The sequence below is a fragment of the Salmo salar genome, chromosome ssa11, assembly GCF_905237065.1.
Source record: "Salmo salar chromosome ssa11, Ssal_v3.1, whole genome shotgun sequence".
Taxonomy (NCBI): Eukaryota; Metazoa; Chordata; class Actinopteri; order Salmoniformes; family Salmonidae; genus Salmo; species Salmo salar.
The window spans coordinates 4,717,580-4,744,648 of record NC_059452.1 but is presented as its reverse complement, the minus strand read 5'-3'; the positions used below and the strand labels follow the sequence as shown (position 1 = coordinate 4,744,648).

Below are 27,069 nucleotides of genomic sequence, written 5' to 3'. Positions count from 1 at the left end.
TCTGGCCATTCGGTAGCAATTACGAGATGATAATATATTATTCTTTGAATGACAATATTATAATTTACCAATGTTTTCGAATAGTAATTTTGTTACGTTCACCGGAAGCATTTCAGAGAAGAAAAAAATCTGAATTTCACGCTACTGTAAAATGCTGTTTTTGGATATAAATATGAACTTGATGGAACAAAAAATGCATGTATTGTATAACATAATGTCCTAGGAGTGTCATCTGATGGAGATTGACAAAGGTTAGTGCATAATTCTAGCTGGTTTCTGCTTTTGGTGACGCCTGACCTTGAATTGAAAATGGATGTTTGTACTTTTGTGGCTATGTACTGTCCTAACATAATCTAACTTTATGCTTTTGCTGTAAAGCCTCTTTGAAAATCGAACAATGTGGTTAGATTAAGGAGATGTTTATCTTTTAAATTGTGTAAAATAGTTGATTGTTTGAGAAATTGAAATTATTAGATTTTTGATGTTTTGAATTTCCAGCCTTGTTAGCAATCCCGACTCGGGGTTCATTGCTAACCTGTCGCCCCAACATTAACAGACAGGTTTAAGCCTGATTGACGGACACGCTAAGCTGTTAGCCATCAAGCTAACAAAGTTGGTATCAGATGAGTTTTGTAATGGAGACCTCTTTGTCTGGAGAAATAAATTAACGGTTCCTGCGCTGTAGGAGCTGTATCTATTAGGCACTGTTTCGGGATAAACTGGACAACTTGGAGTTCTAATGCGGCAATTGTTTACATGCAGAGGATTTTAGGCTTGGGGTGGCTTCATTGATCATGCAGGTCGCCAGCCTATGTAAGAAACTGGGGAAAACATAGAGTGATAAATGTTAACATTTTCTACATCAGTGGCTGGGCTGTGTTTGTGCTTGTTGGATGCATCTCCGCCTTTTCACTGGCCGGTGTTGCCCGGAGCTCTCCCATCTGATAGCGGAGTAGAAGGAGCTCAGCAAGAGGAGCAAGACAATCAACAATGGTTGCATGTCACGAGCCATGGAAGCCGAAGACGGCGACTTCCCACAAAGCAGTATACACTCCCAACGAGAGGCCCGGAGAGGATACAAACAGTGAATAGTTTTGCCGTCCTGTGGCCTGATCTTCCTGCACCTTCGTCGCTGGGGGTGCCTGTGTCTGCGACCGCAGTGCCTACAACTACGTAGTCTACAACCTTCTGTCCCTGGATGTGGCAGGCCTCAAAGTTATCCGGCATATCTCCCGTCCATAAGATGTTCTCCGAATCCTGAGAAGCGTGGGAGTCGGCGGATTTGCTCGTCCTTCTCGCCAGCCATAATTCTGGGTTGCTCCATGGTAAGAAATGTGACTGTTCCTTGTGAAAAAACAATGTCTTATCCCGGAGCTCGAGCAAATTACATTACTAAGCTGCTCCCGAAAGTACTACGCCACGAAAAGGAAATCGATTCTATCGTAGTCCATGTGGGTTTTAATGACATTATGAAGGGCAGTTCTGAACAGTTGAAACTGGATTTTAAAGAGTTGATTGACTATCTGCTAAACACTAACAAAAGACCCATCGTATCTGGCCCTCTGCCATCTCTGAATCGCGGCATTGAAGGCTTTAGCTGGATTCTTTCTCTTCACAATTGGTTACGTGATTATTGCAGCTCAATGGGTGTAGCTTTTGTTGACAACTTCAACACCTTTTGGAAACAAAACATGTTTTGGAAGGAGGATGGAATCCACCCAAATCATTTGGGATCCTGGATCCTTTCACAGCACTATAAGGCTACGTTGAGACAATGACTTATCAATGACTCAAGCCCAGCTCAGTGAATCCCTACTGTTGTGACACATAGTTGTCATAATGCTTCAGCAATTGTACATTACACCAGGGGCATCAGTAGACACAATATAAGTAAACTAATTGATGTCCCTTTACCCGCCCCGAATGCCTCTACTAATCATACAACTATTATATGCAGTAATCATGTGCATATGAACCACATTTATACTGTTAGCACTAAGCCGGCGTGCCCTAGGAGGAAGTCCACTGTGAGCAGCTCATCCTGCACTAACATAAAGAACATCAGCACATCTACTGCTGCTAAGCTTCCCAGTAAAGCAATGAAAGCAAGTAAGCATCCCAGAAGAAAAGTACTCAAAATAGCCCACATTAATATATGTATTTTAAGAAACAAGGTTCATGAAATCAATAATTTGTTAGCAACATATTACATTCATATTCTGACTATCTCTGAAACTCACTTAGATAATACCTTTGACGATACAGTGGTAGCAATACAAGGTTATAACGTTTTCAGAAAAGACAGAAATAGCAATGGTGGAGGTTTTGCTGTTAATATTCAGAACCACATTCCTGTAAAGGTTAGAGAGGATCTCATGTCAAATACTGCTGATGTAATATGGCTCACCTTAACCTTAAGCCCATTTTGGTGGGAAGCTGCTATAGACCACTAAGTGCTAACAGTCAGTATCTGGATAAAATGTGTGAATTGCTTGATAATGTATGTGATATCAACAGAGAGGTATATTTTCTGGGTGATTTAAATATTGACTGCCTTTCATCAAGCTGCCCACTCAAGAAAAAGCTTCAAACTGTAACCATTGCTTGCAACCTGGTTCAGGTTATCAGTCAACCTACCAGGGTAGTTACAAACAGCACAGGAATGAAATCATCATTAATTATTGATCACATCTTCACGAATGCTGCAGAAATTTTCTTGAAAGCAGTTTCAAGATCCATCGGATGTAGTGATCACAATATAGTAGCCATATCAAGGAAAACCAAAGTTCCAAAGTCTGGGCCTAATATAGGTCATACAATACGTTTTGTAGTGATTCCTATGTTACTAAAAAATATCTGTTGGTCCGTGTGTAATGAGGAGCAAACAGACATTGCACTTGACACATTCATGAAATTGCTTATTCCAGTTGCAGTAAGCATGCACCTATTAAGAAACTGACTGTAAAATGGTTAAATCCCCGTTGATTGATGAGGAATTGAAAAAATGTATGGTTGAGAGGGATGAGGCAAAAGGAATGGCAAATAAATCTGGCTGCACAACCGATTGGCAAACTTATTGCAGAAATCATTGAGAAAACATGTGACTTAACTGAATAAAAAGAAGAAGAAACTACACTATGAAACCAAGATAAATTAAATAAAGAATGATAGTAAAACGTTTTTGAGCGCCTTAAATGAAATTCTGGGAAAAAAGGCAAACTCAGCTCCATCATTCATTGAAACAGATGGCTTATTCATCACAACAACTGATATTGCCAACTACTTTAATGATTTTTTCATTGGCAAGATTAGCAAAATTAGATATAACATGCCAGCAACAAACGCTGACAATACACATCCAAGTATATCTGACCAAATTATGAGAGACAAGCATTGAACTTATAAATTCCGTAAAGTTAGTGTGGAAGAGGTGAACAAAAAATTATTGTTGTCTATTAACGATGACAAGCCACCGCGGTCTGACAACTTGGATGGAAGATAATAGCGGACGATATTGCCACTCCTATTTGCCACATCTTCAATTGAAGAATACTAGAAAGTGTGTGCCCTCAGGCTTGGAGGGAAGCTAAATTAATTCCGCTACCTAAGAATAGTAAAGCTGGCTCAAATAGCCGACCAATCAGCCTGTTATTAACCCTTAGTAAACTTTTGGAAAAAATAGTTTGACCAGATACAATGCTATTTTACAATAAACAAATTCACAACTCACTTTCAGCATGCTTAGAGAAGGACAATCAACAAGCACAGCACATACACAAATTGGCTATGTGAAATTTATGATAAAAAGATGGTGGTTTCTGTTTTGTTAGATTTCAGTGCAGCCTTTGACATTATCGATCATAGTCTGCTGCTGGCAAAACGTATGTGTTATGGCTTTACACACGCTGCTATATTGTGGATAAAGAGTTACCTGTCTAACAGAACACAGAGGGTGTTCTTTAATGGAAGCCTCTCCAACATAATCCACGTAGAATCAGGAATTCTCCAAGAGAGCTGTCTAGGCCCTTTGAGGAAAGCCAGAGTTTCTATGTATGCGGATGACTCAAGACTATACATCTACTACAGCGACTGAAATGACTGCAACACTCAATAAAGAGTTGCAGTTAGTTTCAGAGTGGATGGCAAGGAATAAGTTAAATAAATATTTCTAAAACTAAATGCATTGTATTTGGGACAAATCATTCACTAAACCCTAAACCTCAACTAAATCTTGTAATAAATAATGTGTAAATTGAGCAAGTTGAGGTGACTAAACAGCTTGGAGATTCCCTGGATTGTAAACTGTCATGGTCAAACATATTGACACAACAGTAGCTAAGATGGGGAGAAGTATGTCTATGATGAGGCGCTGCTCTACCTTCTTGTCAGCACTTGTCAACAAGGCAGGTCCTACAGGCCCTAGTTTTGTCGCACCTAGACTACTGTTCAGTCGTGTGGTCAGGTGCCACAAAAAAGGACTTAGGAAAATTGCAATTGGTTCAGAACAGGGCAGCACAGCTGGCATTTGGATGTACACAGAGAGCAAATATTAATAATATGCATGTCAATCTCACCTAGCTCAAAGTGGAGGAGAGATCGACTTCTTCACTGCTTGTGTTTATGAGAGGTATTGAAATGTTGAATGCACCGAGCTGTCTGTTTGAACTACTGGGACACCCATGCATACCCCACAAGACATGCCACAAGAGGTCTCTTCACAGTCCCCAAGTCCAGAACAGACTATGGAAGGTGCACAGTACTAAATAGAGCCATGATTACATGGAACTCTACTCCACATCAAGTAACTCATGCAAGCAGTAAAATTTGATTTCAAAAACAGATTATTAAAACACCTTATCCTGTTAGGGCTAGGGGGCAGTATTTGCACGGCTGGATACATTTTTTTTACCCGATTTAATCTGGTTACTAATCCTACCCAGTAACTAGAATATGCATATACTTATTATATCTGGATAGAAAACACTCTAAAGTTTCTAAAACTGTTTGAATGGTGTCTGTGAGTATAACAGAACTCATTTGGCAGGCAAAACCCTGAGACATTTTCTGACAGGAAGTGGATACCTGATGTGTTGTATTACCTTTAAACCTATGCCATTGAAAAACACAGGGGCTGAGGAATATTTTGGCACTTGCTATTGCTTCCACTAGATGTCACCAGCCTTTACAAAGTGTTTTGAGTCTTCTGGAGGGAGATCTGACCGAACAAGAGCCATGGAACGATGATGGCCCATTAGACACCTGGCGCGCGAGTTCATGTTGGGTACCCTCGTTCCAATACGTTATAAAAGAGTATGCATTCGTCCACCTTGAATATTATTCATGTTCTGGTTAAAAAAGGCCCTAATGATTTATGCTATACAACGTAGATCATGTGCTTAGATCATGTGCTAACAACACGGAGCTTTTTGGACATAAATTATGAGCTTTTTTGAACAAAACTACATTCGTTATGGACCTGTGATACCTGGAAGTGACATCTGATGAAGAGAATCAAAGGTAATGGATTATTTACATAGTATTTTCGATTTTAGATCTCCCCAACATGACGACTAGTCTGTATCGCAACGCGTATTTTTCTGGCCGCAGTGCTCAGATTATTGCAAAGTGTGATTTCCCAGTAAGGTTATTTTTAAATCTGGCAAGTTGATTGCGTTCAAGAGATGTAAATCTATAATTCTTTAAATGACAATATAATATTTTAGCAATGTTTTCTAATTTTAATTATTTAATTTGTGATGCTGACTTGACTGCCGGTTATTGGAGGGAAACGATTTCCTCAACATCAATGCCATAGTAAAACGCTGTTTTTGGATATAAATATGAACTTGATAGAACTAAAAATGCATGCATTGTCTAACATAATGTCCTAGGAGTGTCATCTGATGGAGATTGTAAAAGGTTAGTGCATCATTTTAGCTGGTTTTATGGTTTTGGTGACCCTGTCTTTGAATTGACAAAACATTACACACATCTCTTATAAATGTACTGTCCTAACATACTCTAAATTTATGCTTTCGCCGTAAAACCTTTTTGAAATCGTAAAACGTGGTTAGATTAAGGAGATGTTTATCTTTCAAAGGGTGTAAAATAGTTGTATGTTTGAAAAATTTGAATTTTGACATTTATTTGGATTCAAATTTGCCGCTCTTGAAATGCACCTGCTGTTGATGGAGTGCACCACGGGGGGGACGCCTGCGTCCCACCTAGCCCATAGAGGTTAAGGAACAGTGGGGACTGTGACGCAACACAAACACAGGCGCATACACACACACACGATAGCATATGCACTATACATACTTGTACATATGGATTTTGTACTGTATATATGTGGTAGTGGTGGAGTAGAGGCCTGCGGGCACACAGTCTGAATGTATTGTAATGTTTTTAAAATTGTATAAACTGCCTTAATTTTGCTGAACCCCAGGAATAGTACCTGCTGCCTTGGCAGCAGCTAATGCGGATCCATAATATATACGAATACAAAATACCACGAAAGACTCACAGCTGTAATTGCTGCCAAAGGTGATTCTTCAAGATATGTTAGTGTGTTGTGTTTCATATTGTTTTCACAAATGTTAGAATTTTTCTTCCACTTTGATATTACAGCGTATTTTGTGTAGATCGTTGACAAAGAAATGACAATTAGATCTATTTTAATCTCACTTTGTAACACAACAAAATGTGGAAAAAGTTAATGGGTGTGGATACTTTCTGAAGGCGCTGTACATATAGAAAACTAAGCTATATCCAGGTGTCATCAGATCCGGAGGACATGAAAACAGAGAACTAACAGAGATCCAACAGTGATTCAAATGAACAAAAACGACACCTGTACCTTTCGTTACAGTTGCTGGTTTAGCCTTCTTTTTTGTAGCTTCAGGTTCTAGGTCAAATACAGAACAGTTTTGAATGAGACCCTATCTAAATAATAGTCGAAGGGTATTAAGTTAACAGAAGACATGAATGGGTGAGCATGGAAACTAAATCCATATACTGTACCTTTCTTAAGAAGGTCTGGTTTGTCCATCTCTTTCACACCCTCAGGTTCTGAATCAAGTAGGAACAAGAAATGACATAGCATTATTACAGCACGGCTCTTAACTGAAGGTATGATAAAAACATCAGCTTTAGGACAAGATGATTTTGCTTGTCCTGAACCTGATTATTTCACAAATTTTTGTTAAATGACAAAACATTACAAAGTCATGCAAACATTACATTTGAGTGGAATATTGTGTAGTGTTGATTGACAATGTAGGCTGTGAGGGGAGGATAGCGGTTGTATATTGAAGGGAAAATATATAATTTCTCAGTATATATAAACCATATGCAATCTACTGTACATAGTATGTACATGTAAAAACAGACCGAACACTTTCACAAAAACTTTACTTTGTAAAAAAAAAAAAGAAGATGAATCTGAAATAAATCAATACCTTTTGAAGGGGATTCCTGGTTCTGATTCTGGTTATTAAAATTAACTAAAACAAATGGTGTTTATATAAAACTATATTGATCACAGCTCTCTTGTTTGTAGGGGACTTTGATTTAATGAAACATAAAACCAGCCCATTCTCTTATGGAATACTCCAGAAGGTGCCGATTCTGCAGGTACCAGATTACATTTGGACCTGGTGAAATGTGGAAGCTATACAGTCCACTAGTGGCAATGTGAGCGCCTATTAACGTTTCTTAGGGGCGGCAGGTAGCCTAGTGGTTAGAGCATTGGATTAGTAACCGAAAGGTTGCAAGATAGGGGACGGTGGATGGGCCTTTAAACTGTAGACTCCCACTCCGAGGTTCACGTATTCAATCCCAGTTCTAGGCACTAGAAGTGCGCTGGTCAGCTGGTTGTTCATCTCTGCACTCTCCCGCAATTGCTAATAACTCATCTGCATCCGCCTGACTATAGTTGATAAAGTGATAATCTGTGGCCCGCACCCGACACTAACCTGCTAATATTGAAAATGTGCTGTAGGCTACAGTCAGAGACTTTATTTAAATAGGTTTCTAGGCTACATGCTGCTTCTCTTCTGTCATTAGCCTATATGTTGCCCTAGAAGACTAAATAGAGGTCACCAGAATGTCATAAATCGTCAGAATGAATGATTCAATCTAGCTGACATTGGTAAAGTTTGTCGTTCATCTCTGCTTCTTTCGAGAAGAAAAACCGTTTGGGGACCAGGGATCAAATGCATAACATTTTTATAAAAAAATTGATTTTTTTTGTGCAAATGTCCAAATGAAATCAGTTTGACTGGTTGTAAGGAAATTGAAAGCTGTGAAAACAACCCAAACTGTTTCTGATAAGATTTCATTTCGGCTTGGATGCAAATTTTATGTGGTTGAAATACTATCAGCTTTCATGATGCTGATAAAGACAGCACCTCCACAGTCATTTTGCATTCTCTCTGAAATAAATAAATCCTATTTCTCCGCTCCCTAGTCAAAACGTGTCCTGTGTATAATTTCACTGCAAGAAATGCTTAATTCAGTAGGAGTTCATGTTAAGACTATCAAATCAAATTTTATTTGTCACATGCGCCGAATACAACAGGTAGACCTTACCGTGAAATGCTTACTTACAAGCCCTTAACCAACAATGCAGCTCAAGAAATAGAGTTAAGAAAATATGAATACTAAATTAACTAAAGTTAAAAAAATAAGTAACACAATAAATTAGACAAATATACATATTTCACCACAACTGAATCAAAATAAATGAAAAGACATGTAATTCTATCTTCTGCTAAATGAACGTTTCCCAGAAAAACAAAACCTTGAATTGAATCAGTACCTTTCTTATGAGATACTGGTTTGGCCTTCGGGTTGGGAGCCTCACGTTCTAAACAAAGACACAAATGTAAGTACAATGATAATAGTGATAATGGAGGTTAGGGCAGACATAAAGTACAACTAACAATTTCTATTAAAAAAGTTTCCCAAAGTCAGACATCCGGGAATTGGTAATCTAATGTACTGTATATACTGTAGACATGAATTACATGCTACCGTTACATAGTAAACAACAATGAAATACCAAGGATGCTAGGATTGTTATCAAATAAACGTATTAAATAAGAAAAATGGGAGTAAGTTCTATTACCCTTCTTTGCAGGGGCTGGCATGGCCTTCTCTTTCAGAGCAGGTTTTGAATCAAATGAAAAACCAACATTTTTACTGCATCCCATTAAGTTATATTATGTGTGAGGAACTGAATGGGACAGATATTGCAATAAGAGCCATCCATATTTTGCTATAGCTGCTTTCTTTGGCTTTCCCTTTATAAGCTTGACTCTAAATCAAACAAGAATTAAAAACAATGAGAAGCCATGATAAGTGGAGCAGTACTCTACTAACAAACACAGCTAACAAACAAAAGATGAGCATAAGTATCTAGGTATTCTACAAAAGCCCAAAACTTTTGTAGATATGGAACATCAATACCTTTCTGTATACGGACTGGTTTGATCTCATATTTGGAAGTATATGATTTAGCAGGAGAGGTCTGAATAATATCTGTTTGTGTAATTCAATTTTAACATTTTCATTATGCATTACATTTCTTAAGCACCTCTCACCCTATACATTATATTTAAGATAATTATCTCAATTTGTGCATGCCTTAGCCAGATATACACTACCGGTCAAAAGTTTTATTACACCAACTTATTCAAGGGTTTTTCTTTATTTTTACTATTTTATACATTGTAGAAGACATCAGAAATGATGATCTAACACATATGGAATCATGAAGTAAGCAAAAAAGTGTTAAACAAATCACATTATATTTTATTGTTGAGATTCTTCAGAGTAGCCAACATTTTCCTTGATGACAGCCTTCTCCGAACAGTGCAAACTGGCTATAACCAAAATAGAAAGAGGAGTGGGAGGCCTCGGTGCACAACTGAGCAAGAGGACAAGTACATTAGAGCATCTGGTTTGAGAAACAGACACCTCACATGTCCTCAACTGGCAGCTTCATTAAATAGTACCCACAAAACACTCGTCTCAATCTCATTAGTGAAGAGGCGACTCCGGGATGCTGGCCTTCTAGGCAGAGTTCCTCTGTCCAGTGTCTGTGTTCTTTTGCCCATCTTAATCTTTTATTTTTATTGACCAGTCTGAGATATGTCTTTTTCTTTGCAACTCTACCTGGAAGGCCAGTAGTCGCCTCTTCACTGTTGATGTTGAGACTGGTGTTTTGCGAGTACTATTTAATGAAGCTGCCAGTTGAGGACTTGTGAGGCGTCTTTGCCAATGTTTTTGCCAAAGACAAACATACCCATAGCATGATGCAGCCACCAGCATGCATGAACATATTAAGAGTGGTACTCAGTGATGTGTTGTGTTGGATTTGCCACGAACATAACGCTTTAAATTCAGGACATAAAGTTCATTTCTTTGCCACATTTTTTTCAGTTTTACTTTAGTGCCTTCAATGTTGTTGATTCTTTTTCAGATTCCTCCTATCACAGCCAGTTACAGATATTAATCTCTGTAACATTTGAAAATCACCATTGGCCTCATGGTGAAATCCCTGAGTGGTTTCCTTCCTCTCCGGCTACTGAGTTAGGAAGGCCGCCTATATATTTGTAGTTACTGGCTGTATTGACACAACATCCAAAGTGTGATTAATAAATTCACCATGCTCAAACGGATATTCAATATCTGCTTTTTATTTTATTTTTACCCATCTACCAATAGGTGCCCTTCTTTGAGAGGCATTGGCAAACATCCCTAGTCTTTGTGGTTGAATCTGTGATTGAAATTCATTGCTCGACTGAGTGACTTTACAGATAATTATATGTATGGGGTACAGAGATGAGGTAGTCATTTAAGAATCATGTTAAACACGTATTTGCACACAGTGATTCCATGCAACTTATTATTTGACTTGTTAAGCCCATTTATAGTCCTGAACGTATTTTGGCTTGCCGTAACAAAGTGGTTTAATACTTACTGACTCAAGACATTTCAGCTTTTCATTTTTAATTCATTTGTAAAAATATCTAAAAATATAATTCCACTTTGACATTCTGGGGTATTGTTTCTAGGCCAGTGACACAAAATCTCAATTTAACCCTTTTTTTTATTCAGTGTAACACAACAAAATGTGTAAGAAGTCAAGAGGTGTGAATACTTTATGAAGACACTGTAGGTACCGTGTAAATATGTATAGGTATTAGGGACACTTGCTGGAAAGTGGGATCGTAATATCTACTTACTAATGTAAGAATTTTGTATGGTTAGTAAAGAATTTTGGATATGAAAATTGTAAGAATCTCTCTGGCTCTGATTTTTTTAAAGAAAATCACAAAATCAAATAATCTTTATATTCGGTGTATAAATATTGTTGGTTTTGCCTTATCATTGTGCATTACAAGGTCTAAACAAAACAGAAACATTAAAAATATATGTTTTAGGTCTTTTCAGTCAGAAGGACAAACGTTTAAATAATGAATACAGTGGGCATAAACATGGATACTATGTTTAAGTGATGCCACTTACCATTCTTCACAAGTACAACTTTAACTCTCTCCTTTGTAAGAGAAGCATTTATGTGACTGTGATTTCTGCGATTGACTTCAGGTTCTGTCAAAAAAAGACCATTACAATCCACATCAGAATCTTTCAAGTCTTATGATGAAAATCAAGGTAGTGAAAACGTGTCAATTTGTATTAACCCTGTTATCTCAAAGTTGTTTTATGTATTAATTCAAATACAATCTAACAATGGCTTCACTTCCCAAAGTATGAAAACATTCAATGTAAAAAGAACAATGAAAAAAATGGGGGATGTTACTACCTTTGATTCCAATGTTTGGTCGTGCTTTCCCCAGTGGTGCAACAAGTTCTAAACAAATAAAACAATTTAGTATACCTTATTTATCACAGTAAATGAACAACTCCAATATCTTTGCATTGATTTACCTTTCTTTACTGGTGTTGACTTGATATTCTCTTCTTTCGGAACTTCAGGTATTAAAAAACAAAAAAGAATCAAGATGGAATAACATTTTTTTATGACTAAAATATATAACTATAAGGCAGAATTGGATTCAAATCCAATCATTTAAGTTAAATTAAATTCTAATTTCAAAAATCTTCATGTTATGGAATGGTATTTGAAAAAAAAAATTGTTTGTACTGTTTGAATTGGTATGTATTATATTTAGAATTTTATTAGGATCCCAATTATATATACTGCTCAAAAAAATATAGGGAACACTTAAACAACACATCCTAGATCTGAATGAAAGAAATAATCCTATTAAATAGTTTTTTCTTTACATAGTTGAATGTGCTGGCAACAAAATCACACAAAAATAATCAATGGAAATCCAATTTATCAACCCATGGAGGTCTGGATTTGGGGTCACACTCAAAATTAAAGTGGAAAACCACACTACAGGCTGATCCAACTTTGATGTAATGTCCTTAAAACAAGTCAAAATGAGGCTCAGTAGTGCGTGTGGCCTTCACGTGCCTGTATGACCTCCCTACAACGCCTGGGCATGCTCCTGATGACGTGGCGTTGGTGGATGGAGCGAGACATGATGTCCCAGATGTGCTCAATTGGATTCAGGTCTGGGGAACGGGCGGGCCAGTCCATAGCATCAATGCCTTCATCTTGCAGGAACTGCTGACACACTCCAGCCACATGAGGTCTAGCATTATCTTGCATTAGGAGGAACCCAGGGCCAACCGCACCAGCATATGGTCTCACAAGGGGTCTGAGGATCTCATCTCGGTACCTAATGGCAGTCAGGCTACCTCTGGCGAGCACATGGAGGGCTGTGCGGCCCCCTAAAGAAATGCCACCCCACACCATGACTGACCCACCGCCAAACCAGTCATGCTGGAGGATGTTGCAGGTAGCAGAACGTTCTCCACGGCGTCTCCAGACTCTGTTACGTCTGTCACGTGCTCAGTGTGAACCTGCTTTCATCTGTGAAGAGCACAGGGCGCCAGTGGCGAATTTGCCAATCTTGGTGTTCTCTGGCAAATGCCAAACGTCCTGCACGGTGTTGGGCTGTAAGCACAACCCCCACCTGTGAACGTCGTGCCCTCATACCACCCTCATGGAGTCTGTTTCTGACCGTTTGAGCAGACACATGCACATTTGTGGCCTGCTGGAGGTCATTTTGCAGGGCTCTGGCAGTGCTTCTCCTGCTCCTCCTTGCACAAAGGCGGAGGTAGAGGTCCTGCTGCTGGGTTGTTTCCCTCCTACGGCCTCCTCCACGTCTCATGATGTACTGGCCTGTCTCCTGGTAGCGCCTCCATGCTCTGGACACTACGCTGACAGACACAGCAAACCTTCTTGCCACAGCTCGCATTGATGTGCCATCCTGGATGAGCTGCACTACCTGAGCCACTTGTGTGGGTTGTAGACTCCGGCTCATGCTACCACTAGAGTGAAAGCACCGCCAGCATTCAAAAGTGACCAAAACATCAGCCAGGAAGCATAGGAACTGAGAAGTGGTCTGTGGTCCCCACCTGCAGAACCACTCCTTTATTGGGGGTGTCTTGCTAATTGCCTATAATTTCCACCTGTTGTCTATTCCATTTGCACAACAGCATCTGAAATGTATTGACAGTCAGTGTTGCTTCCTAAGTGGACAGTTTGATTTCACAGAAGTGTGATTGACTTGGAGTTACATTGTGTTGTTTAAGTGTTCCCTTTATTTTTTTGAGCAGTGTATATAATGTACCAGTCAAAAGTTTGGACACACCTACTCATTCAAGGGTTTTTCTTTATTTTTACTATTTTCTACATTGCAGAATAGTAGTGAAGACATCAAATCTATGAAATAACACACATGGAATCATGCAGTAACCAAAAAAGTGTTAAACAAATCAAAATATATTTTAGATTTGAGATTCTTCAAAGTAGCCAACTTTTGCCTTGATGACAGCTTTGCACACTCTTGGCATTCTCTCAACCAGCTTCATGAGGTAGTCACTTGGAATGCATTTCAATTAACAGGTGTGCCTTGTTAAAAGTTAATTTGTGGAATTGTTTTCCTTCTTAATGCGTTTGAGCCAATCAGTTGTGCTGTGACAAGGTAGGGCTATCTTCTGTATGCCACCCTTATCTGGTAAAAGACCAAGTCCATATTAAGAACAGAAAAAAAGAAGAAAAAAAATGTACACTTAATTTAACTACGCAAGTCAGTGAAGAACTAATTCTTATTTAACCTGTTAGGGCTAGGGGGCAGCATTGACACGGCTGGATAAAAAACATACCCGATTTAATCTGGTTACCACTCCTACTCAGTAACTAGAATATGCATATACTTATTACATATGGATAGAAAACACCCTAAATTTTCTAAAACTGTTTGAATGGTGTCTGTGAGTATAACAGAACTCAAATGGCAGGTCAAAACCTGAGAGATTCCTTTACAGGAAGTGGCCTGTCTGACCATTTCTGGAACTTCTTTGCCATCTCTATCATTTACTAAGGATCTCTGCTCTAACGTGACACTTCCCACGTCGTCCATAGGCTCTCATAGCCCGGGAAAAAGAGAATGTCGTCATTCCAGCCCCAGGCTGAAACACATTATCGCCTTTCTCAAGTGGCCCATCAAGAGACACTAGCTTATGCGCGTGACCCCGACCGCCCCGCCTTTGGGATTTTTTCCTCTGTTTGCCGAAAAGGAGATTCCCTGTCGGAATTTTACCGCTTTTCTACGAGAAAAATGACGTAAAAATTGATTTTAAACAGCGGTTGACATGCTTCGACGTACGGCAATTGAATACTTTGAATTTTATTGTCAGGAATTGCGCCAAGCGCGCGACACTTCTTTACTATTTCGGATAGTGTCTGGAACGCATACGAACAAAACGCCGCTATTCGGATATAACGATGGATTATTTTGGACCAAACCAACATTTGTTATTGAAGTAGACGTCCTGGGTGTGTATTCTGACGAAGACAACAAAAGGTAATGACATTTTTATAATAGTAAATATGATTATGGTGAGTGCTAAACTTGCCGGATGTCTAAATAGCGAGCCCGTGATGCCTGGGCTATATACTTAGAATATTGCAAAATGTGCTTTCACCAAAAAGCTATTTTAAAATCGGACATATCGAGTGCATAGAGGAGGTCTGTATCTATAATTCTTAAAATAATTGTTATGCTTTTTGTGAACGTTTATCGTGAGTAATTTAGTAAAATGTTAGCGAATTCCCCGTAAGTTTGCGGGGGTATGCTAGTTCTGAACGTCACATGCTAATGTAAAAAGCTGGTTTTTGATATAAATATGAACTTGATTGAACAAAACATGCATGTATTGTATAACATAATGTCCTAGGGTTGTCATCTGATGAAGATCATCAAAGGTGAGTGCTGCATTTAGCTGTCTTCTGGGTTTTGGTGACATTATATGCTGGCTTGAAAAATGGGTGTCTGATTATTTCTGGCTTGGTACTCTGCTGACATAATCTAATGTTTTGCTTTCGTTGTAAAGCCTTTTTGAAATCGGACAGTGTGGTTAGATTAACGAGAGTCTTATCTTTAAATGGCTGTAAAATAGTCATATGTTTGAGAAATTGAAGTAATAGGATTTTGAAGATTTTGAAAATCGCGCCACAGGCTGGCAGTGGATGTTACGTAGGTGGGACGAATTCGTCCCGCCGGTCCCATAGAGGTTAACAATGACGGCCTTCCGCGGCCAAACCCTAACCCGGACGACGCTGGGCCAATTGTGCACCGCCCTGTGAGACTCCCAATCACGGCCGGTTGTGATACAGCTTGGAATCAAACCAAGGTCTGTAGTGACCCCTCTAGCACTGAGATGCAGTGCCTTAGATCGCTGCGCCACTCGGGAGCCCAAATAAACAAAGAGAAACGATAGTCCATCATTACTTTAAGACATGAAGGTCAGTCAATACAGAAAATTTCAAGAACTTTTAAAGTTTCTTCAAGAGCAGTAGCAAAAACCATCAAGCGCTATGATGAAACTGGCTCTCATAAGGACCGCCACAAAAAAGGAATACCCAGAGTTACCTCTGCTGCAGAGGATAAGTTCGTTAGAGTTAACTGCACATCAGAAATTGCAGCCCAAATAATTACTTCACAGTAACAAACCCACTGGCTCCAGGATATCTATAAGTCTTTGCTAGGTAAAGCCCTGCCTTATCTCAGCTCACTGGTCACCATAGCAACACCCACCATAGCATGCGCTCCAGCAGGTATATTTCACTGGTCATAACCCAAAGCCAACACTTACTTTGGCTGCCTTTTCTTCCAGTTCTCTGCTGCCAATGACTGGAACGAATTGCAAAAAGCTGCACTGAAGCTGGAGTGTTATATCTCCCTCTCTAACTTTAAGCATCAGCTGTCAGAGCAGCTTACCGATCACTGTACCTGTACACAGCCAATCTGTAAATAGCACACCCAACTACCTCATCCCCATATTGTTATTTATCCTTTTGCTCTTTTGCACCCCAGTATTTCTACTTGCCCATCATCATCTGCACATTGATCACTCCAATGTTAATGCTACATTTTAATTATTTAGCCTCTATGGCCAATTTATTGCCTTACTTCCCTACTTTTCTACATTTGCACACACTGTACGTAGATTTTTCTATTGTGTTATTGACTATACGTTTGCTTATGTCTAACTCTGTATTTATGTGTAACTCGGTAAAACGTGCTACCTGTCCCAGACCTGCTGTTTTCAACTCTCTAGGGAGATACTCTGAATGATCGGCTATGAAAAGCCAACTGACATTTACTCCTGAGGTGCTGACCTGTTGCACCCTCCACAACCACTGTGATTATTATTATTTGACCCTGCTGGTCATCTATGAACATTTGAACATCTTGGCCATGTTCTGTATGATCTCCACCCGGCACAGCTAGAAGAGGACTGGCCACCTCTCATAGCCTGGTTCCGCTCTAGGTTTCTTCCTAGGTTCTGGCCTTTCTAGGGAGTTTTTCCTAGCCACCGTGCTTCTACACCTGCATTGCTTGCTGTTTAAGGTTTTAGGCTGGGTTTCTATGCAGGTCTTTGGGACATCAGTTGATGTAAAAAGGGCTTTATAAATACATTTGATTGATTGTTGTTTTTTTCGCACTGCTTTGCTTTATCTTGGCCAGGTTGCAGTTGTAAATGAGATATTGTTCTCAACTAGCGTACCTGGTTAAATAAAGGTGAAATAAAATTAAACTGTCTGAGCTAGGGGGCAGTATTTTCACAGCCGGATGAAAAACGTACCCAATTTAAACAGGTTACTAATCTGTCCCAGAAACTATAATATGCATATTATTAGTAGGTTTGGATAGAAAACACTCTGAAGTTTCTAAAACTGTTTGAATGGTGTCTGTGAGTATAACAGAACTCATATGGCAGGCAAAAACCAGAGAAAAATCCAAGCAGGAAGTGGAAAGTCTGAGAATTGTAGTTCTTCTTTTGATTCTCTATCGAAACTACAGTGTCTGTGGGGTGACGTTACACTTCCTAAGGCTTCCATTGGCTGTCAATAGCCTTCAGAAAGTGGTTTGAGCATTCTCCTGTTACTGGGCAGATAATAGGAGCTCAGTTTCTGAGTGGACTGCCTGGCAACAAAGGGATTGGATATGCGCGGTCACTTACACATCTTGAATGAATATGCTATAGTCCGGTTGGAATATTATCGCAATTTTACGTAAAAAATACCATAAAGATTGATTTTAAACAGCGTTTGACATGCTTCTAAGTACGGTAATGGAACATTTTGACTTTTCGTGTCTGGTTCCGTGCTCACGCGTTATGCCTTTGGATAAGTGATCTGTACGCACGAACAAAGCGGAGGTATTTGTACATAAATATGGATTATTTCGAACAAAAACAACATTTCTTGTGGAAGTAGCAGTCCTGGGAGTGCATTCTGACGAAGATCAGCAAAGGTAAGAGAATATTTGACTAAGAAGGGAGTGCTGCATCCGCTGATCCTCAACACTGGGGCCCCAAAAGGGTGTGTTCTCAGCCCTCTCCTGTACTCCCTGTTCACCCACAACTGTGTGGCCATGCACACCTCCAACTCAATCATCAAGTTCGCAGATTTGAACTTGAAACCTTTCGGTTACTAGTCCAATGCTCTAACCACTAGGCTACGCTGCCGCCCCGTAGGCTGCCTACTTATTATTTGAATAAGTGGAAAATGAACAATTCAAAAATAATTTTGTACCTTTCTTTTCTGGAGCTAATTTGGCCTTTTCTTTTGCTTCAGCATCTAAATCAGATTTTTTTTTTTATAAACTATACCTTCTATCATACAACACAGTCTTACCTGATTCCGACTATCGGGCCAAGCCATACTGAACTGTGCTCGTTTAGATATTTTCTTTTCACATGGTCCTTTCCAGCACAGTTCGAGCAGCTTCAGTTGATGCGTAACTATGCCAGCCCAGTATACTGTAGGTTGGCTTGGCTCAGTATTGTGAAAACTGTTTCTGTGGTACACAAAGAATACTTTGCACCTTTCTTTGATATAGCTGCTTTGTTTTGTTCTTTGGGAACTTCACTGTCTAAAACAATCATTGGACAAGACACAACATGAATCTCAAGAATTGCGCCATTATACATTTTGAAACCAGAAAACAAATATCCTATCTGTACCTTTTTTTGCAGGTTCTGGTTTGACTTGTTCCTTAGTTTCCTTGGACTCTAATCAAACAAGAATGATAACATATACAGCAAAGGTTCAGACTGCAATTGATTCAAACCCATACTGAATAAGTGGTTAAGATAGAAACGAAGTACACTCTGTGGCAGACATCTATTTATAGGACGGCTAACGTTTTTTGTTTCAAGTCTAAAGAAAAAAGTTATCCATACCTTTCTTTGATGAAGCTGCTTTGGCCTTTTCTTTGTGAATTTCAGCTTCTAAAACAATCATTGGAGAAGACACACAATTCATCTCAAGAATTGGGCCATTTCTTTCTTTCTTTGCAATAGCTGGTTTGGTCTTCTTATTGGTAAATTCAGCTTCTAAGTAAAAATAGTGATTTTCTGTTAAAACTTGAACAACAATTTTTTATTCCTAACTGAATTTATATTTGTCAAAGTGAAAAGCTAAACATTAGGAAAAAAAATGAATTTCATTTACAAGGGCTGGTTTAACCTTGCATTTGATCTTTTCATTGATATATTTAGCCTCTTTTGAATTTAAAACACATTATAAATACTGAAACAAGCACAAAATATACAGTGAATAAATAAAAAAGAAATACAAAAAAGGCTTTTCTTTGGAAACAGCGTCTAAATGCAACACGAATGGTCCAATTTTTTTTATGAAATGCACTTAATAACACAAGCATGTGATAGTTCAAAGGAACAATAATTATAAAAACACTCGAATGCTGCTTTGCAGGATCTACTTCTTTGGCACATTCAGCCTCTATCAAGCTCTATCAAAATATATATTAACCGCAGATTAGATTTTTTTTTACCTTTCTCTGAAGGGGCTGATTTCCCCTTTTCTTTAATAACTGCAGCATCTATGTTAAATATTGATACGAACATACATGCAGTTTAAGATTATTTATTTGGAGTGTTGTATAATCTGATATATTTTATACAATAAATTATTGTACAGTATACGTATGTTCTTAAATGTAATATACTGCTTATCAATCAACACACATTATTGCAATATAACATTCGTGTGCAAAGAGAAAATACATATTTATATTGAAATAAATAATATGTAATGGCTGATTTCACCTCATAATCTTTATTTGAAATTTACAATTGTTGACATTTAGCAGACACTCTTATCCAGAACTATTTACAGTATTGAGTGCATTTTCAATTCCTAACTCCTAATTTAGATTTGTCAAATTTAGAACAGATTATAAACAATTATAAACAATGAAAGTAACAAAAAATGTGCAGTGAACTAAATAAAATAAAAACATAACTCAAACAAATGTTATAACAAATGACTAATTACATACTAACCACATTCTTACCTTTTTTTGCAGGGGCTGATTTGACCTTTTCTTTAATAACTGCAGCACCTGAATCAAATGCAACATAATTGTGTTTCCCTTTGAATATAGCAAGAGAAAAAAAAATCTCTGAGACCATCGACTGTCTATAATATTATATTGGTTGTGGAAGAAATCAATACATTCTGTTACCTTCATTTGTAGGAGTTGCTTTGGCTTTTTCTTTGGAAACTTCAGCTTCTAAGTTCACATACAACAGTCCTTACAATAAGATCTTGATATAATGTTTTATAAATAGCATAAAATGGACACATAGGCTGCCTACTTATTATTTGAATAAGTGGAAAGTTAACATTTCAAAAATATTTTCGTACCTTTCTTTTCTGGAGCTAGTTTGGCCTTTTCTTTTGCTTTAGCATATAAATCAGAAAAAAATATTTAATAAACTATACCTTCTATCATACAACACAGTCTAACCTGATTCAGACCATTGGGCCAAGCCAAACTGAACTGTGCTCGTTTAGATATTTTCTTTTCACATTGTCCTTTCCAGCACAATTCAAGCAGCTTCGGTTGATGCGTAACTATGCCAGTCCAGTATACTGTAGGTTGGCTTGGCTTAGTAATGTGAAAACGGGTTCTGTGGTGCACAAAGAATACTTTGCACCTTTCTTTGATGTACAAAATATGCAGTGCATGAATAAAAATAAAAATAAAACACAAAAGGCTTGTCTTTGGAAACAGCATCTAAATGCAATGCGAATGGGCCAATTTTTTTTAAGGAACTCACTTTATAATACAAGCATGTGATAATTCAAGGGAACAATAATGAATGCTGCTTTGCAGGATCTACTTCTTTGAGACATTCAGCCTCTATCAAGCTCTATCTGTCACACCCTGATATGTTTCACCTGTCCCTGTGCTTGTCTCCACCCCCTCCAGGTGTCACCCATCTTCCCCATTATCCCCTGTGTATTTACACCTGTATTTTATGGCTGTCTGTGCCAGTTCATCTTGTTTTGTCAAGTCAACCAGCGTGTTACGCTGTGCTCCTGCTTTTTACTCAGTTTTTTGCTAGTCCTCCCGGTTTTGACCTTTGCCTGATGTGACTCTGAACCCGCCTGCCTGACCATACTGCCTGCCCTGACCTCGAGCCTGCCTGCCACTCTGTACCTCCTGGACTCTGACATTATTATGATCTTTTGCCTGTCCACGACCATTCTTTTGCCTGCCCCTTGGATTATAATAAATATCAGAGACTCAAACCATCTGCCTTCTTTGTCTGCATCTGGGTCTTGCTTGAGCCCTTATACTAACAAATTACATAGTAACCACAGATTTGAAAACATTCTTACCGTTCTTTGCAGGGGCTGATTTCACCTTTTCTTTAATAACTGCGACATCTGAATCAAATAAATCATAAATGTGTTTCTCTATGAATATAGCAAGACAAACATTTTTCTCTATGATTATGTACTGTCTTTAATATCATTTTAGTTGTGGAAAGTCAATAAATTCTGTTACCTTCATTTGCAGGAGTTGGTTTGGCTTTTCCTTTGAAAAAAGTCCACATACAACAGTCTTTACAATAAGATCTTGATAGAATGTTTTATAAATTGCATAAAACTGACACATAGGCCTGCCTTCTTATTATTTGAATAAATGGAAAGTTAACTATTAAAAAATCATTTGTTACCTTTCTTTTCTGGAGCTAGTTTGCCCCTTTCTTTTGTTTCAGCATCTAAATGAGAAAAACATATTTCATGAAGTATACCTTCTATCATACAAAACAGTCTTACCTGATTCAGACTATAGGGCCAAGCCAAACTGTACTGTGCTCGTTCTGATATTTTATTTTCACATTGTCCTTTCCAGGTAGGTTCCAGCAACTATGTTTGACTAGTCCAGCCCAATATACTGTAGGTTGGCTTGGCTCAGTAGTTTTAAAAAGGGTTCTGTGGTACACAAAGATTACTTTGCACCTTTCTTTGATGTAGCTGCTTTGTTTTTTTCTTTATGAACTTCAGCTTCTAAAACCATCATTGGACAAGACAAAACATCAATCTCAAGAATTACGCCATTATTCATTTGATACAAGTTAAAAACATCCTATCTGTACCTTTTTTTGCAGGTTCTGGTTTGGCTTGTTCCTTAGTTTCCATGGGCTCTAAACAAACAAGAATAGTAACATATCTGAATGATGTTGCCGGACGAGATGGCTGCCGTTTCACGGGCTCCTAACCAATTGTGCTATTTTGTGTGATTTTTCAAGTTATTTGAAGCTTATTTTGTACATAAGGTTTCTGCCACTGTTTCTTATGACTGAAAAGAGCTTCTGGATATCAGAACAGCCATGAAGATTTTTTAAAATATTTTTTCTTTAACGAGGCGGACACAAAGGATGTACTTCAGACACTCGACAAGGCCCGAATCCCTGTCATTTCCATGAAGAAGAGATGGAGATATCGGGGACGTAGGTCGGGGTGCATTGTAAGGATCTGACGGTGAGTGAGTAATCCCCCTATACCATCCATCCTATTAGCCAACATGCAATCAATGTATGAGCTCCAATCAAGACTATCCTACCAACGGGACATTAAAAACTGTAATATCTTATGTTTCACTGAGCTGTGGCTGAAAGATGACATGGATAACATACAGCTGGCTGGGTTTTCGGTCCATTGGCAAGATAGAACAGCTGCCTCTGGTAAGACAAGGGGTGGTGGTCTGTGTCTATTTGTAAATAACAGCAGGTGCATGACATCTAATATTAAGGAAGTCTCAAGGTTTTGCTCGCCTGAGGTAGAGTATCTCATGATAAGCTGTAGACCACACTGTTTACCAATAGATTTTTACCAAGAGAGTTTTAAAACACATTATAAACACTGAAACAAACACAAAATATACAGTGAATAAATAAAAAATAAATACAAAAAGGCTTTTCTTTGGAAATAGCATCTAAATGCAACACTAATGGGCAATTTTTTTTTTTTATGAATCTCACTTTATAATACAGCACGTGATAATTCAAGGGAACAATAATTATAAAAACACTTGAATGATGGTTTGCAGGATCTACTTTTTTGGCACGTTTAGCCACTATCAAGCTCTATCTTTCACACACTGATCTGTTTCACCTGTCCTTGTGCTTGTCTCCACCATCTCCAAGTGTCACCCATCTTCCCCATTATCCCCTGTGTATTTACACCTGTATTTTATGGCTGTCTGTGCCAGTTCATCTTGTTTTGTCAAGTCAACCAGCGTGTTACGCTGTGCTCCTGCTTTTACTCAGTTTTTTGCTAGTCCTCCCGGTTTTGACCTTTGCCTGATGTGACTCTGAACCCGCCTGCCTGACCATACTGCCTGCCCTGACCTCGAGCCTGCCTGCCACTCTGTACCTCCTGGACTCTGACATTATTATGATCTTTTGCCTGTCCACGACCATTCTTTTGCCTGCCCCTTGGATTATAATAAATATCAGAGACTCAAACCATCTGCCTTCTTTGTCTGCATCTGGGTCTTGCTTGAGCCCTTATACTAACAAATTACATAGTAACCACAGATTTGAAAACATTCTTACCGTTCTTTGCAGGGGCTGATTTCACCTTTTCTTTAATAACTGCGACATCTGAATCAAATAAATCATAAATGTGTTTCTCTATGAATATAGCAAGACAAACATTTTTCTCTATGATTATGTACTGTCTTTAATATCATTTTAGTTGTGGAAAGTCAATAAATTCTGTTACCTTCATTTGCAGGAGTTGGTTTGGCTTTTCCTTTGAAAAAAGTCCACATACAACAGTCTTTACAATAAGATCTTGATAGAATGTTTTATAAATTGCATAAAACTGACACATAGGCCTGCCTTCTTATTATTTGAATAAATGGAAAGTTAACTATTAAAAAAATCATTTGTTACCTTTCTTTTCTGGAGCTAGTTTGCCCCTTTCTTTTGTTTCAGCATCTAAATGAGAAAAACATATTTCATGAAGTATACCTTCTATCATACAAAACAGTCTTACCTGATTCAGACTATAGGGCCAAGCCAAACTGTACTGTGCTCGTTCTGATATTTTATTTTCACATTGTCCTTTCCAGGTAGGTTCCAGCAACTATGTTTGACTAGTCCAGCCCAATATACTGTAGGTTGGCTTGGCTCAGTAGTTTTAAAAAGGGTTCTGTGGTACACAAAGATTACTTTGCACCTTTCTTTGATGTAGCTGCTTTGTTTTTTTCTTTATGAACTTCAGCTTCTAAAACCATCATTGGACAAGACAAAACATCAATCTCAAGAATTACGCCATTATTCATTTGATACAAGTTAAAAACATCCTATCTGTACCTTTTTTTGCAGGTTCTGGTTTGGCTTGTTCCTTAGTTTCCATGGGCTCTAAACAAACAAGAATAGTAACATATCTGAATGATGTTGCCGGACGAGATGGCTGCCGTTTCACGGGCTCCTAACCAATTGTGCTATTTTGTGTGATTTTTCAAGTTATTTGAAGCTTATTTTGTACATAAGGTTTCTGCCACTGTTTCTTATGACTGAAAAGAGCTTCTGGATATCAGAACAGCCATGAAGATTTTTTAAAATATTTTTTCTTTAACGAGGCGGACACAAAGGATGTACTTCAGACACTCGACAAGGCCCGAATCCCTGTCATTTCCATGAAGAAGAGATGGAGATATCGGGGACGTAGGTCGGGGTGCATTGTAAGGATCTGACGGTGAGTGAGTAATCTCCCTATACCATCCATCCTATTAGCCAACATGCAATCAATGTATGAGCTCCAATCAAGACTATCCTACCAACGGGACATTAAAAACTGTAATATCTTATGTTTCACTGAGCTGTGGCTGAAAGATGACATGGATAACATACAGCTGGCTGGGTTTTCGGTCCATTGGCAAGATAGAACAGCTGCCTCTGGTAAGACAAGGGGTGGTGGTCTGTGTCTATTTGTAAATAACAGCAGGTGCATGACATCTAATATTAAGGAAGTCTCAAGGTTTTGCTCGCCTGAGGTAGAGTATCTCATGATAAGCTGTAGACCACACTGTTTACCAATAGATTTTTACCAAGAGAGTTTTAAAACACATTATAAACACTGAAACAAACACAAAATATACAGTGAATAAATAAAAAATAAATACAAAAAAGGCTTTTCTTTGGAAATAGCATCTAAATGCAACACTAATGGGCAATTTTTTTTTTAATGAATCTCACTTTATAATACAGCACGTGATAATTCAAGGGAACAATAATTATAAAAACACTTGAATGATGGTTTGCAGGATCTACTTTTTTGGCACGTTTAGCCACTATCAAGCTCTATCTTTCACACACTGATCTGTTTCACCTGTCCTTGTGCTTGTCTCCACCATCTCCAAGTGTCACCCATCTTCCCCATTATCCCCTGTGTATTTACACCTGTATTTTATGGCTGTCTGTGCCAGTTCATCTTGTTTTGTCAAGTCAACCAGCGTGTTACGCTGTGCTCCTGCTTTTTACTCAGTTTTTTGCTAGTCCTCCCGGTTTTGACCTTTGCCTGATGTGACTCTGAACCCGCCTGCCTGACCATACTGCCTGCCCTGACCTCGAGCCTGCCTGCCACTCTGTACCTCCTGGACTCTGACTTTATTATGATCTTTTGCCTGTCCACGACCATTCTTTTGCCTGCCCCTTGGATTATAATAAATATCAGAGACTCAAACCATCTGCCTTCTTTGTCTGCATCTGGGTCTTGCTTGAGCCCTTATACTAACAAATTACATAGTAACCACAGATTTGAAAACATTCTTACCGTTCTTTGCAGGGGCTGATTTCACCTTTTCTTTAATAACTGCGACATCTGAATCAAATAAATCATAAATGTGTTTCTCTATGAATATAGCAAGACAAACATTTTTCTCTATGATTATGTACTGTCTTTAATATCATTTTAGTTGTGGAAAGTCAATAAATTCTGTTACCTTCATTTGCAGGAGTTGGTTTGGCTTTTCCTTTGAAAAAAGTCCACATACAACAGTCTTTACAATAAGATCTTGATAGAATGTTTTATAAATTGCATAAAACTGACACATAGGCCTGCCTTCTTATTATTTGAATAAATGGAAAGTTAACTATTAAAAAATCATTTGTTACCTTTCTTTTCTGGAGCTAGTTTGCCCCTTTCTTTTGTTTCAGCATCTAAATGAGAAAAACATATTTCATGAAGTATACCTTCTATCATACAAAACAGTCTTACCTGATTCAGACTATAGGGCCAAGCCAAACTGTACTGTGCTCGTTCTGATATTTTATTTTCACATTGTCCTTTCCAGGTAGGTTCCAGCAACTATGTTTGACTAGTCCAGCCCAATATACTGTAGGTTGGCTTGGCTCAGTAGTTTTAAAAAGGGTTCTGTGGTACACAAAGATTACTTTGCACCTTTCTTTGATGTAGCTGCTTTGTTTTTTTCTTTATGAACTTCAGCTTCTAAAACCATCATTGGACAAGACAAAACATCAATCTCAAGAATTACGCCATTATTCATTTGATACAAGTTAAAAACATCCTATCTGTACCTTTTTTTGCAGGTTCTGGTTTGGCTTGTTCCTTAGTTTCCATGGGCTCTAAACAAACAAGAATAGTAACATATCTGAATGATGTTGCCGGACGAGATGGCTGCCGTTTCACGGGCTCCTAACCAATTGTGCTATTTTGTGTGATTTTTCAAGTTATTTGAAGCTTATTTTGTACATAAGGTTTCTGCCACTGTTTCTTATGACTGAAAAGAGCTTCTGGATATCAGAACAGCCATGAAGATTTTTTAAAATATTTTTTCTTTAACGAGGCGGACACAAAGGATGTACTTCAGACACTCGACAAGGCCCGAATCCCTGTCATTTCCATGAAGAAGAGATGGAGATATCGGGGACGTAGGTCGGGGTGCATTGTAAGGATCTGACGGTGAGTGAGTAATCTCCCTATACCATCCATCCTATTAGCCAACATGCAATCAATGTATGAGCTCCAATCAAGACTATCCTACCAACGGGACATTAAAAACTGTAATATCTTATGTTTCACTGAGCTGTGGCTGAAAGATG

At 38.4% G+C, this 27,069-nt stretch overlaps 1 protein-coding gene across 1 annotated transcript in view; it reads right to left on the bottom strand.

Moving 5' to 3' along the window:
- The window catches only part of si:ch211-266g18.10 (titin), a 238,728-nt gene that overhangs the window by 83,589 nt on the left and 128,070 nt on the right, over window positions 1-27,069 (bottom strand). The window contains exons 37-64 of the mRNA XM_045688945.1: window positions 26,545-26,592; window positions 26,408-26,455; window positions 26,122-26,166; window positions 25,950-25,979; window positions 25,781-25,828; window positions 24,319-24,366; window positions 24,182-24,229; window positions 23,896-23,940; window positions 23,723-23,752; window positions 23,554-23,601; window positions 22,093-22,140; window positions 21,956-22,003; window positions 21,670-21,714; window positions 21,498-21,527; window positions 21,329-21,376; window positions 20,348-20,383; window positions 20,166-20,213; window positions 19,995-20,042; window positions 19,473-19,520; window positions 18,859-19,011; window positions 18,640-18,687; window positions 11,956-11,997; window positions 11,831-11,878; window positions 11,533-11,616; window positions 9,128-9,172; window positions 8,819-8,866; window positions 7,021-7,068; window positions 6,857-6,904 (exon numbers count right to left, since the gene is read on the bottom strand). Of these exons, the coding sequence (XP_045544901.1) occupies window positions 6,857-6,904; window positions 7,021-7,068; window positions 8,819-8,866; window positions 9,128-9,172; window positions 11,533-11,616; window positions 11,831-11,878; window positions 11,956-11,997; window positions 18,640-18,687; window positions 18,859-19,011; window positions 19,473-19,520; window positions 19,995-20,042; window positions 20,166-20,213; window positions 20,348-20,383; window positions 21,329-21,376; window positions 21,498-21,527; window positions 21,670-21,714; window positions 21,956-22,003; window positions 22,093-22,140; window positions 23,554-23,601; window positions 23,723-23,752; window positions 23,896-23,940; window positions 24,182-24,229; window positions 24,319-24,366; window positions 25,781-25,828; window positions 25,950-25,979; window positions 26,122-26,166; window positions 26,408-26,455; window positions 26,545-26,592 (1,401 nt within the window). The remainder of the gene's footprint in view (window positions 1-6,856; window positions 6,905-7,020; window positions 7,069-8,818; window positions 8,867-9,127; window positions 9,173-11,532; window positions 11,617-11,830; window positions 11,879-11,955; window positions 11,998-18,639; window positions 18,688-18,858; window positions 19,012-19,472; window positions 19,521-19,994; window positions 20,043-20,165; window positions 20,214-20,347; window positions 20,384-21,328; window positions 21,377-21,497; window positions 21,528-21,669; window positions 21,715-21,955; window positions 22,004-22,092; window positions 22,141-23,553; window positions 23,602-23,722; window positions 23,753-23,895; window positions 23,941-24,181; window positions 24,230-24,318; window positions 24,367-25,780; window positions 25,829-25,949; window positions 25,980-26,121; window positions 26,167-26,407; window positions 26,456-26,544; window positions 26,593-27,069) is intronic.